This window comes from Pseudophryne corroboree, chromosome 1, assembly GCF_028390025.1.
Source record: "Pseudophryne corroboree isolate aPseCor3 chromosome 1, aPseCor3.hap2, whole genome shotgun sequence".
In the NCBI taxonomy this organism is placed as follows: domain Eukaryota; kingdom Metazoa; phylum Chordata; class Amphibia; order Anura; family Myobatrachidae; genus Pseudophryne; species Pseudophryne corroboree.
In genome coordinates, this window is record NC_086444.1 from 612876476 (window position 1) to 612889582 (window position 13107).

A 13107-nucleotide genomic window follows, 5' to 3' on the forward strand; every position below is an offset into this window, starting at 1 on the left:
ATCTACGGAGATGGACACCTTAGATAGGGATACCATTCTAATGACCATGGAGCATATCGGAGATGCTGCCTTGTATATCAGGGATGCTCAGAGAGACATTTGTTTACTAAGCTCTAGAATAAACGCTATGTCTATTTCTGCTAGGCGGCTCTTGTGGACCCGACAGTGGACGGGAGACGCCGACTCAAAGCGGCATATGGAGTCATTGCCTTACAAGGGGGAGGAGTTGTTTGGAGAAGGCCTCTCGGACCTAGTCTCTACTGCTACGGCCGGTAAATCGAATTTTTTACCTTATGTTCCCCCGCAGCATTCTAAGAAGGTACCACATTATCAAATGCAGTCCTTTCGTTCCAATAAAAACAAGAAGGTACGAGGATCGTCCTTCGTTGCCAGAGGTAAAGGCAAGGGAAAAAAGCTGCACTCAGCTAGTTCCCAGGAGCAGAAGTCCTCCCCTACTTCCGCAAAGTCCACAGCATGACGCTGGGGCTTTCCGGGGGGGGGGGGGGGGGGGGGGGCGGGGGGTGTCAGATCAAGTGGGGGCACGTCTTTGTCTTTTCAGCCACGTCTGGGTTCAATCACAGGTGGATCCCTGGGCAATAGAGATTGTTTCCCAGGGATACAGACTGGAATTCGAAGACATGCCCCCTCGCCGGTTTTTCAAATCGGCTCTGCCGGCTTCCCCGTCAGAGAGGGAGCTAGTATTAGCGGCAATTCACAAATTGTACATTCAACAGGTGATAATCAAGGTTCCTCATATCCAGCAAGGAGAGGGTTATTATTCCTCCCTGTTTGTGGTACCGAAACCGGACGGTTCGGTCAGACCCATTCTAAATCTAAAATCCCTGAACCTGTACTTGAAGAGGTTCAAGTTCAAAATGGAATCGCTCAGAAGGGTCATCGCCAGCCTGGAGGGAGGGGATTGGATGGTGTCCCTGGACATACAGGATGCGTACCTTCATGTTCCGATTTTCCCCCCTCACCAGGCGTTTCTGAGATTTGCAGTACAGGATTGTCACTACCAATTTCAGACGTTGCCGTTTGGTCTTTCCACGGCCCCGAGAATTTTCACCAAGGTAATGGCGGAAATGATGGTCACAATTATCCCGTACTTGGACGATCTCCTTATAAAGGCAAGATCTCGGGAGAAGTTGCTGGACAGCGTGTCTCTGTCCGTGAAGACGTTGCAGATGCACGGCTGGATTCTCAATTTACCGAAATCCCAGCTAGTACCTGCAACGCGTCTGACCTTTTTGAGCCTGATTCTAGACACAGACCAAAAAAAGAGTTTTTCTTCTGGTGGAGAAGGCTCAGGAGCTCATAGCCCTGGTCAGGAACCTTTTAAAGCCAAAAAAGGTTTCGGTGCATCATTGCACAAAGGTTCTGGGGAAGATGGTGCATTCATACGAGGCCATCCCCTTCGGCAGGTTCCATGCGAGGACTTTCCAATGGGACCTATTGGACAGATGGGCCGGGTCCCATCTACATATGCAGAAACGGATCACCCTGTCTCCCGGGGCCAGGGTATCTCTCCTGTGGTGGCTGCACAGTGCTCACCTCCTAGAGGGTCGCAGGTTCGGCATTCAGGACCGGATCCTGGTGACCACAGACGCGAGCCTCCGAGGTTGGGGGGCTGTCGCACTGGGAAGAAATTTCCAAGGTCTCTGGTCAAGCCTAGAGACTTGTCTCCACATCAATGTCCTGGAGTTAAGGGCCATTTACAACGCCCTACGCCAGGCGGAGGAATGGCTTCAGAACAAACCGGTTCTGATTCAGTCGGACAATATCACGGCAGTGGCTCATGTAAACCGCCAAGGCGGCACAAGGAGCAGAGTGGCCATGGCAGAGGCGACCAGGATTCTGCGCTGGGCGGAAGGCCATGTAAGCGCACTATCAGCAGTGTTCATCCCGGGGGTGGACAACTAGGAGGCGGACTTCCTCAGCAGGCACGACCTGCATCCGGGAGAGTGGGGACTTCATCAAGAAGTCTTCACACAGATCGTGGATCGGTGGGGACTGCCTCAAATAGACATGATGGCGTCCCGTCTCAACAAAAAGCTAAAGAGGTATTGCGCCAGGTCAAGAGACCATCAGGCGGTAGCGGTAGACGCTCTGGTGACACCATGGGTGTTCAGATCGGTCTATGTGTTTCCTCCTCTTCCTCTCATACCCAAGGTGTTGAGATTAATAAGACTAAGAAGGGTCAGAACAATTCTCATTGTTCCAGATTGGCCAAGGAGGACTTGGTATCCGGATCTGCAAGAGTTGCTCACAGAAGTTCCGTGGCCTCTTCCTCTAAGGCAGGACCTGCTGCAGCAGGGGCCCTGTCTGTTCCAAGACTTACCGCGGCTGCGTTTGACGGCATGGCGGTTGAACGCCGGATCCTAGCTGAAAAAGGGATTCCGGAGGAGGTCATTCCTACCCTGATCAAGGCTAGGAAGGATGTGACATCGAAACATTATCACCGTATATGGCGGAAATATGTTTCTTGGTGTGAGGCCAGAGCTGCTCCTACGGAGGAGTTCCATTTGGGCCGTCTGCTTCACTTCCTTCGAACGGGAGTGAATTTGGGCCTAAAGTTAGGGTCCATAAAGGTCCAAATTTCGGCCTTACCCATTTTCTTTCAAAGAGAATTGGCTTCTCTTCCTGAAGTACAGACTTTTGTGAAGGGAGTGCTGCATATTCAGCCTCCCTTTGTACCTCCGGTGGCGCCTTGGGATCTTAACGTGGTATTAAGTTTCCTCAAGTCACTTTGGTTTGAACCACTCAAAACGGTGGAGTTGAAATACCTCACTTGGAAAGTAGTCATGTTGTTGGCCTTAGCTTCTGCAAGGCGTGTTTCGGAATTAGCGGCTTTATCATATAAAAGCCCATACCTGATTTTTCACGTGGATAGGGCAGAGTTGAGGACTCGTCCTCAATTTCTGCCCAAGGTGGTCTCATCTTTTCATATGAACCAACCTATTGTCGTGCCTGTGGCTACACGGGACCTGGAGGACTCCGAGTCCCTGGATGTGGTCAGGGCTTTGAAAATTTACGTGACCAGAACAGCTAGGATCAGGAAGACTGAAGCTCTGTTTGTTCTGTATGCGGCCAACAAGGTTGGCGCTCCTGCTTCAAAGCAGACAATTGCTCGCTGGATCTGTAACACGATTCAGCAGGCGCATTCTACGGCAGGATTGCCATTGCCTAAATCGGTTAAGGCCCATTTCACTAGGAAGGTGGGCTCTTCTTGGGCGGCTGCCCGAGGGGTCTCGGCACTACAACTGTGCCGAGCTGCTACTTGGTCGGGGTCAACCACCTTTGCAAAGTTCTATAAGTTTGATACCCTGGCTGAGGAGGACCTCCTGTTTGCTCAATCGGTGCTGCAGAGTCATCCGCACTCTCCCGCCCGTTTGGGAGCTTTGGTATAATCCCCATGGTACTTACGGAGTCCCCAGCATCCTCTAGGACGTTAGAGAAAATAGGATTTTACTTACCGGTAAATCTATTTCTCGTAGTCCGTAGAGGATGCTGGGCGCCCGTCCCAAGTGCGGACTTCTTCTGCAAGACTTGTATATAGTTATTGCTTACACAAGGGTTATTTTGTAGTCGGTCGGTCTTGAACCGAGGCTATGTTACTTGTTCATACTGTTAACTGGGTAGTTTATCACAAGTTATACGGTGTGATTGGTGTGGCTGGTATGAATCTCGCCCTTAGGTTACATAAATCCTTTCCTCGTACTGTTCATATCCTCTGGGCACAGTTTCTCTAACTGAGGTCTGGAGGAGGGACATAGAGGGAGGAGCCAGTGCACACCCAGAATCCAAAGCTTTCTTAAAGTGCCCTATCTCCTGCGGAGCCCGTCTATTCCCCATGGTCCTTACGGAGTCCCCAGCATCCTCTATGGACTACGAGAAGTAGATTTACCGGTAAGTAAAATCCTATTTTTTTCTTAGCTAGACATAGTGAATTCTCCTGTGAACTCTGAAGGTGCTATTTGGATGTACCTCTGTTTATGTGCACTATAGTACATGTTGAGTATCCCATATCCAAAATGCTTGGGATCAGAGGTATTTTGGATATCGGATTATTCCGTATTTTGGAATAATTGCATTCCATAATGAGATATCATGGTGATGGGACCTAAGTCTAAGCACAGAATGCATTTATGGTTCATATACACCTTATACACACAGCCTGAAGGTAATTTTAGCCAATATTTTTAATAATTTTGTGCATTAAACAAAGTGTGTGTACATTCACACAATTAATTTATGTTTCATATACACCTTATACACACAGCCTGATGGTCATTTAATAAAATAATTTTAATTATTTTGTGCATTAAACAAGGTTTGAGTACATTGAGCCATCAGAAAACAAAGGTTTCACTATCTCAGTCTCACTCAAAAAATTCCGTATTTCGGAATATTTGGATATGGGATACTCAACCTGTAATAACAGAGTGAGCTGTGTGAAATCGGGACATTTTTATGCAAGTGATTCTTATGAAATTTTAATAAGCAACACAGTAATTTATTTATCACTCGACAGATGTGAGGCATTTGAATTTTGAATGTGCCCTCTATGTACCGTTGTGTATCTCTGTGTATTATTAGCTACATTGTTGTATGATATTTTTTGTTGTGAGTTATTCTTAGAGGGTGTTGTCATATATCCATACTCTTTATTTACCTTGTATCTGTCTCTATATATAGGTCAAATCGCGACTGTCAGATTGACCAGCATCACCGCAACCAATGTCAGTACTGCCGACTAAAGAAATGCTTCCGTGTGGGCATGAGGAAGGAAGGTACAGTACATGCAACCTTCAGACAAGGTCATTTATGCCATATTTTACTCACCTAGCCCCTCGTACTGTGATCAGACCCACTCATGTATTCTGTGGGATATATTCAATAAAAGTCTGTTCCATTCCGACATGCGTTTGTCGGAATGGATCCGACAAGCCCTATACAATAGGGTGGCCAAATCCGACTGTCGGATTTGTCCGTTTCCTCCCGTCTGTGCTGCTGCTGTCAGCAGCTCCCCGTGTGTGCAATCACAGGGAGCTGCTGAAGACAGCCACACAGCCGCATTCAGTGTCAGCCGGGGAGCGCTGCCAGGAGAGAGGTGCCTGGCCAGGGGGACGTCAGAGAGGATCCGTGTCTTCCAGGGTCCGCGGCTCCAGCTGCCCCCACCGGTAAGCACACTCTCCCTCCCTCGCCCGCTTCCCCGTCTCCTCACCTCAATACGACTTTTTTTTAAAGTCGGATTGAGGTTGTCGAAAACGGGGCCAAATTCTGTTGGATTTGGCCCTGTTTCCGACAAAAGCACGTGGATCTGCGGCTATTCCGCCAATCCACGTGTTTTCCGACAAGTCGGGAATTCCCGAGTTGTCGGAAAAAAACAGCCTCTAATGAATAGGTCAGAACCCCTTCCGACCTAAATCTGTCGGTAGCTGCCGTCTTTCCGACAAGGCGGCAGCTTCCAACACTTATTGAATATACCCCTGTAGCTTTAATTGTAATCCAAACTTGTGTAGCAGAGGAATAATAAACATCAAACTATAAACGAAACAGGTTATTCTGTGTATAATCACAGTCTACAATATTTGGCCTTCACATGGTCACAGAAGTCTTCAGTGGCTTCTGATATCCTCATATTGTATAGTATATATAGAATTATATAAATAATATATTAGTGGTCGTGATATAATGGCTGACTGAAAGTCTTGGGTATACTGTGGTTCTCTGCATGTAGGGTACAAATTCTTACCAGCTATTTTAGTCTAATCTTACTAGTTTTAGTTTAGATGGTACTTGGTCACAGTTTTCCCACATCTTACTAAAATAATGAGAGAATTTCCCTGAACTACACACCCTATGGGTAATTTGCAAATAAGCCGATCCAAAAACATAACAGACTTCTGGGTAATTCAATGTATATGGCAGCTCATTGACACATCCATACACCAATTGAATTGTTAGGGCATACCACAGTCTTAATGTACAGTAAATTATGTGTAATACAAGTCATTGTCATTCAAAAACCCTCTGAGTAGGACATTGATTCACAGGAGTCATAGAAATGACATCATCCAGGGGACATCCGTCAAAGTGATTTCTGGAAATTTTTACAAATTAGACATTTCTTGGTTTCTGGCTCAAGATTCCAAGAGGCTTCTAGAGAATTGACCTTGTTCGAGAAACTCTGTGTTGCCACCCACAATCCAACACACACTATTTCCTCCCTATATAGGATTGTTCATCATTCCACACCCACACATCCCCCTTCTTTTGCCGCGGCATGGGAGAGGGATTTGGGTGTTTCTTTATCATCTTGTGATTGGGAGAGAATATTCCTTAAAACACACAAGAGTTCGGTCTGTATTCAGATTAGGGAAACTCAATACAAAATCATCACGAGGTGGTATCGGCACCCTTCTCTTCTCCATGCGATGTACCCTGCTATTTCGGCTCAGTGCTGGCGCTGCTCCTCCTCTGTAGGTACACTGTTCCACATTTGGTGGGATTGCCCCCCCCCTCCCCTCCAACTCTTTTGGCAAGTTATCTTGGGATCTAAGGTCCCGCTTGGCCCTGCCTTCTGGCTAATTAACCACTCCAACATAACTATGTCACAATATAAGAAATCTCTGCTACGACACCTGAGCAATGTAGCCCAAGCTGTTATTCCAGCTCTATGGAGATCCCCCCGCGTCGTTCATGGTTTGCGAAAATCGACTATTTTATGCATATGGAGGATTTGTTGCTTTCGTCAATTGGCAGGTCTCATGATTTTGTTTCCACCTGGTCTCCGTGGTTAGACTATAAGTCCTCCCCTGCTTACCTTGTTGCTCCTATGGATTGCTGATCTACGTCCTTTTCACTACAGATTTTTCCTTCTTACATCTGCCTCTTACTGGCCCCTCCCTCTCCGAGGGACTCCCAATTCGGAGTGGTTTGAATTTGACTTTCTTCTCCTCTCCTCTCTTGTTCTTCTTGTTCTTCTTTCTTGCTTTTCTTCCTATTCTTGCTCTGTTCTTCTTTGATTTCTATTTCAAGTTATTTGTTTTCATCTGGATATATTGTTTTGTCTTTTCTTTTTGGTAAAACTTGGAAGTTTTGATAATTTGATGTGACACCTTCTAAATTAATGGAGACGCTATCATATTAATCATATTGGTGGGTTTGATCACTTTTGTCTCCTCCTGTTCTATCGACTACATTTACTACACTATATAAATTGTATTACCGATTGATGTTTTTTTTTGTCACATGACTCTGTTGGCCTGCATATATTGGTACTTGTTGTGCCCTTTTGTCAAAACTTCTTAAATTTTTTCAATAAAAAATGATTGTATAAAAAAAGAAATGACATCACCCAGAAGTAAATATGGTCTGCCAAATATAGGGAGGAATTCAATTAGCTGTGGTTATTTTACCGTAGGCTAATTGACCCCACGGGCTACCCAATTAGCCCTGAGGTCGGGAAGCGTTTGGCTTCCCAACGGCTGGGATCCCGGCGGTCAATATACCGACGCCAGGTACCCGAGTTTGGACACGGCGGGAGGGGGGTGAGGGTTGTGGTTTGAGAAGTTTGATTTAGGCAGGTGAAGGGAGGTTAGCGTTAGGGATCAAGAACGGGAAGGCTAGGGATAGTGATGGGGAGGGAGGGTTAGGCACTAAGAAGGGGAGGTGTGGGTTAGGTAGCGGGGAAAGGAGGGTTAGGGCTAGGCACCTAGCGGGGAGGGTAAGGGTTATGCAACCCCAAGGGAGGTTTAGGGTAGGGAAAAGGTGAGGGTTAGGGACCTCAATGAGGGGGCTGTCGGGATTTTGACGGACGGGATGCTGCTGTCTGTATACTGACAGCCGGCATCCTGTCCTTCTGCAAATCATACTGATCCCCTGAGGTCAGCAACAGTTATTTGGTTCCTCATCAGGCTCTGGGGAAAAAAATCATAATTAGCCCGTTTTCACGAATCGGGCGGTGAAAACGCATAGATCCGTGAACTTATCACGGCTTCTATGTGTTATTACCCAAAACCAGATAATTTAACGGGTGCAAAAAATGAAAAATCTTAGTTATTTCTGCCCCTTAAATTATCGAGGCTAATTGAATTCCCCCAATAGTCTAATAGATGGAAGCAACTTTTTCACTCACGATGTTGCATTTAAGGCACAATGGGCGCTATTCAATTCTTTCGTCTCCCTTCCACACCCGTTCTGTTTCAGTTGACGGGCGTGGTATCATCATTTCAGCACGCTACCCCCCCCTGTACGCAGCTAAACCTGATTACAATGGGCGCAATATGCGAGATAATGGGGATCATTTTAGAAAAGAGGTTGGGCGTGATATAGTACACTATCCAATTAGCTGCAGTAATTTACATTGGCTAATTGACTCCCCCCTATGTTGGCGATTACTGGGGATGGCAGGCAAAACCAAATACCTAATAAGTATCCATTTTTTTCCGGTGATAGGTGCTGTGAAAACATATAGGTCCATGGCTTTATATGGACCCTATGTGTTTTCGGGCAATTAGGGGTACATTTTTACACAAAAAACAAACCACGGCTCTAATTGTATAGCTGATAATGACTATCGGGCAAAAATTACGTTAAATTACTTTTTTTTTTTTCTATGCAAAAAATTTCTGCAGCTAATTGGATACCCCACAGCATACTTGCCTACCTGACCCTCTCCATGAGGGAGAAAATGCTCTGTTCCTGGACTTTCCTGGTAATGTATGATTGCCATCACCTGTGGTGAAACACCTTTCTTATCAATTACCTAGCTCACCACGGGTGATGACAATCATACATTACCAGGAAAGTCCAGGAACAGAGCATTTTCTCCCTCATGGAGAGGGTCAGGTAGGCAAGTATGCCCCACAGTGTAGTTAGGCTTTTGAATACAGTATGTGGTTTTTTTTTTTTATTATTAAATCAGCAACATTCTGTATTTGTGTCACATATCTCATTTACCAGCTAAGAATAAAGGAAAGTGAAAATTGTGTATTACTTCCCAATATGATAGACTCTCTCTACTTGTAGGAAACATAAAATGTAATTTAGTAATAGCTCCCTGGCAGTGTCTTTTTCATGGCAACAAGTCTGTTATTATTGTTAACAATTATTTGTGTGTATATATTATCCTTTCCATGATCCTATGTAGCTGCTAGCCTATATCTTTTACCTTCTAAGCTACAGATTTCTTGCTTTCAGGTAGAAGATAGCAGCTGTGATAATCTGTGAGTGTAGATAAAACGCCAAGGGCAGGGTGCATGAATAAAGGGCAGGTGACGTCCAGGAACAACACCTTATCATGTGACCACATGACCTCTTTGTAGATAAAGGTCAGAGCAGTGAATCACATGTTTGTGCTGCTGCTGTGCATGGCAGTGGAGTAGAGGACAAAAAAGCAATTATGTGGGAGGAATAATGGGGCTTGCAGAGGGCTTAATAAGAGCAAGAGATCGGGATACACAATAATTTTAATGTGAAAACGATGGGTTCTGTAATCCCTAGCTCTGTCTTCTTCACATGTGTTTCCTCCTTCATGCCTCCATCCCTTCACTCCTTTTGACTCTCCCCTTCTCATATTACCTGCTTTCAGTTATGTCCCATCCTGTCCATTTTCCCTTATCTTTCTTTTTCGCTCAGCTCTCTGCTCTATTCCATCCATCAGCCTTTCTGCCCTCCTTTTTTTCCCGTCGCCATCCCCTTCTTTTCTGTTGCTCGCCACTCTGCCCTTCTTTTGATGAGCTTAGAGCTCTGTGCCCTTTCCCTGCTTGAGTGAATCCTCTGCGCTCATTCAGGCATTAGAAAGTAAATAAAAGCTCTTTCTTTCCCCCTCTCCTCCCTCATTCTGCTGCCACTTCCTCAGTTCAGCACATTCCTCGCAGGGCTCAGCAAACATGGAGTGAACCAAGTACAGAGTTGGGGGGAGAGATCACTGACCTTATTATACAGAACGCTACAGAGATCAGTGCTGCCTGCAGAGTGGGGGCAGCTGATGAGACCCCTGTATGTGTTAGGGGCCTGTGGTTTATAAGCTCTTTGTAAATGGAGATATGAGAAAATAATATTAACTGACGTGAGCCCCATCCCCATATAAAAATATGACAGTCAACCATTCTTCACTGTGTCCAGAGCAGAGCTAGAGGTGCTCCATTTGCATGTTGTGGACAGATACAACACTATTTATAACAATTGGGTAAATGGCATTGCCATTTATACAGAGAATGAAGGGGAGTGTATAAGGTGATGGCATTTAAATACATAGAAAACAGTGGGTTTGGGAGCTGAATCACACAGTGTGTAAGCAGTGCCAGCATGGGTATAGTTACAGAGAGCAGTGCTGTTGTGTTCCTGTGTGGAGGCTGCCTATATATAGCCAGAGGAGGTAGAGCTGGAGAGATGGGCACCGCTTGTATCCATGCAGGAGAGATGATTGCACTACAGCACTGTATCTGTGCAGGAAAGTAGTAGAGATTGGTGCTCCTGTATCTGTGCAGGAAGAAGTAGCTCAGGCTGCCTTTATCTGCCCAGAAGAGTGGGTAGACAGGGTCAGCAGTGTTGTGCAGAGAGGAGGGGGGAGATCAGCCCTGCTTCTGTGTGTGTGCAGAGGGAAAAGGTCAGTATTGCTTAACTCGGCATAGAATGGAAGGAAGACTCCACACTTTTTGCATGTGTTTATAAGAAAGGGGCGACCTTCTGGCAGATCAGCACTAATTGTCTCTGTACAAGGGACAAGCTCCATCACTGTATGCTGAGGAGTAATCATGGCTTGTATACAGCAGAGAATATGGGGGGAAGCACAGCTTCTGTCTCCATAGAGAAAAAGGAGACACATCAGCTCTGTTTCTATCTGCACGGAGACAAGGGGGTGGAAGGTCAACTCTGTAAACAGAGAATTAGAGTGGGGGGAAGGCCACAGCTGCCTCTTGTGGTGATTGTTGCCTGCATCCTAAAAGTATCGCCAAGTGAATTAAATTATCATTTACTAAAGATCAACCGAAATGTACATTAATTAAAATAGTGTTTGGACATTGTTTAATGCTTAGGCTTCGATAAATATCCTCAAGGCAGAAGTCGGTGGTATATATTAGGAGCCAGTAATTGTGTAGTATAAAATGTGTAAGCTGAAAACAAAAATAGGATTTTGGTACCTGCCGGTAAATCCTTTTCTCCTAGTCCGTAGAGGATGCTGGGGACTCCAAAAGGGCCATGGGGTATAGACGGGATCCGCAAGAGCTTGGGTACACTGAAAAGACTTTGACTGGGTGTGAACTGGCTCCTCCCTCTATGCCCCTCCTCCAGACCTCAGTTATAGGAACTGTGCCCAGGAGAGACGGACATTTCGAGGAAAGGATTTTTGTTAAACTAAGGGCAAGAAACATACCAGCCCACACCACAAACACACCGTACAACTGGAGTAGCATGAAACCAGATAACAGTATGAACTAACAACAGCAACAAGCTGAACATAACTGATGCACAATGCACGTGTAACCGAAAACAACCAGTATCAACCTAACTGCAAGGAACAGTCCGCACTGGGATGGGCGCCCAGCATCCTCTACGGAGTAGGAGAAAAGGATTTCCCGGCAGGTACTAAAATTCTATTTTCTCTTACGTCCTAGAGGATGCTGGGGACTCCAAAAGGACCATGGGGTCTATACCAAAGCTCCAGAATGGGCGGGAGAGTGCGGACGACTCTGCAGCACCGATTGAGCAAACATGAGGTCCTCATCAGCCAGGGTATCAAACTTGTAAAACTTAGCAAAGGTGTTTGAACCCGACCACGTAGCTGCTCGGCAAAGCTGAAGTGCCGAGACCCCTCGGGCAGCCGCCCAAGATGAGCCCACTTTTCTGGTAGAATGGGCCTTTACTGACTTCGGCAACGGTAGCCCAGCCGAAGAATGAGCTTGCTGAATCGTATTACAAATCCAGCGTGCAATAGTTTGCTTAGAAGCAGGATTTCCAATCTTGTTGGAAGCATACAGGACAAACAGAGCCTCAGTTTTCCTGGTAAGAGCCGTTCTGGCAACGTAAATTTTCAAAGCTCTTACAACATCAAAAGACTTTGGAACTGCCACCGTATCTGTAGCCACAGGTACCACAATAGGTTGGTTAATGTGAAACGAAGAAACCACCTTCGGCAGAAATTGTTGACGAGTCCTCAATTCTGCTCTATCCGAATGGAAGATCAAATATGGACTCTTGTGAGATAAGGTCGCCAACTCTGACACTCACCTGGCAGACGCCAGAGCCAAAAGCATGACTACCTTCCAAGTGAGAAACTTTAACTCAACCTTACGCAAAGGTTCAAACCAGGGAGACATAAGAAACTGCAAGACCACTTCAAGATCCCATGGCGCCACAGGCGGCACATTGGGATGATGGATATGCAGCACTCCCTTCACAAAAGTCTGAACCTCTGGAAGGACGGCCAATTCCTTTTGAAAGAAAATAGATAAAGCCGAAAGCCTGCCTGCAAAAAATGGAGAAACCGACCCAAGTGAAATTCCTCCGCAGGAGCAGTTTTGGTCTCACACCACGAAACATACTTTCTCCAAATACGGTGATAATGTTTCGCCGTAACCTCCTTCCTAGCCTTAAGGAGTAAGTAGGCATCCTTTATGTCGACTGACGCCATAAAATCCCCCCCTTCTAGGCTGGAGATCACAGCTTGAAGAGATTCCATCTTGAACTTGAAAACCTTCAAGTATGGATTGAGGGATTTTAGGTTCAGAATCAGTCTGACCGAACCATCTGGCTTCGGTACAACAAAGAGGCTCGAGTAGAACCCCTCCCCCCGTTGGGACGGCGGAACGGGAATAATGAACCTCTGTTGACACAACTTTTGTATTGCTGCATTCACCACCTCCCTGTCCGGAAGAGACACTGGCAAGGCCGAAATGAAAAAACGGTGAGGGGGCATCTCCTGAAACTCCAGCCTGTATCCCTAAAACACTATGTCTAGGACCCAAGGATCCAGGCCTGATTGAACCCAGACCTGACTGAAGATCAGGAGACGGCCCCACACCGGTCCGGACTCCCACAGGGGAGCCCCAGCGTCATGCGGTGGACTTGGTAGAGGCGGGGGAGGACTTTTGGTCC

The 13107-nt window shown here is 46.2% G+C and overlaps 1 protein-coding gene across 2 annotated transcripts in view; it reads left to right on the forward strand.

Annotated features, from left to right (window-relative positions):
• The window catches only part of NR2F6 (nuclear receptor subfamily 2 group F member 6), a 36737-nt gene that overhangs the window by 6176 nt on the left and 17454 nt on the right, over positions 1–13107 (forward strand). Inside the window, exon 2 of one of the 2 annotated variants that reach the window (XM_063914401.1) lies at positions 4699–4820. In XM_063914401.1, coding sequence (XP_063770471.1) covers positions 4699–4820 — 122 coding nt within the window. The remainder of the gene's footprint in view (positions 1–4698; positions 4821–13107) is intronic. The other variant, XM_063914402.1, reaches the window with a different exon arrangement.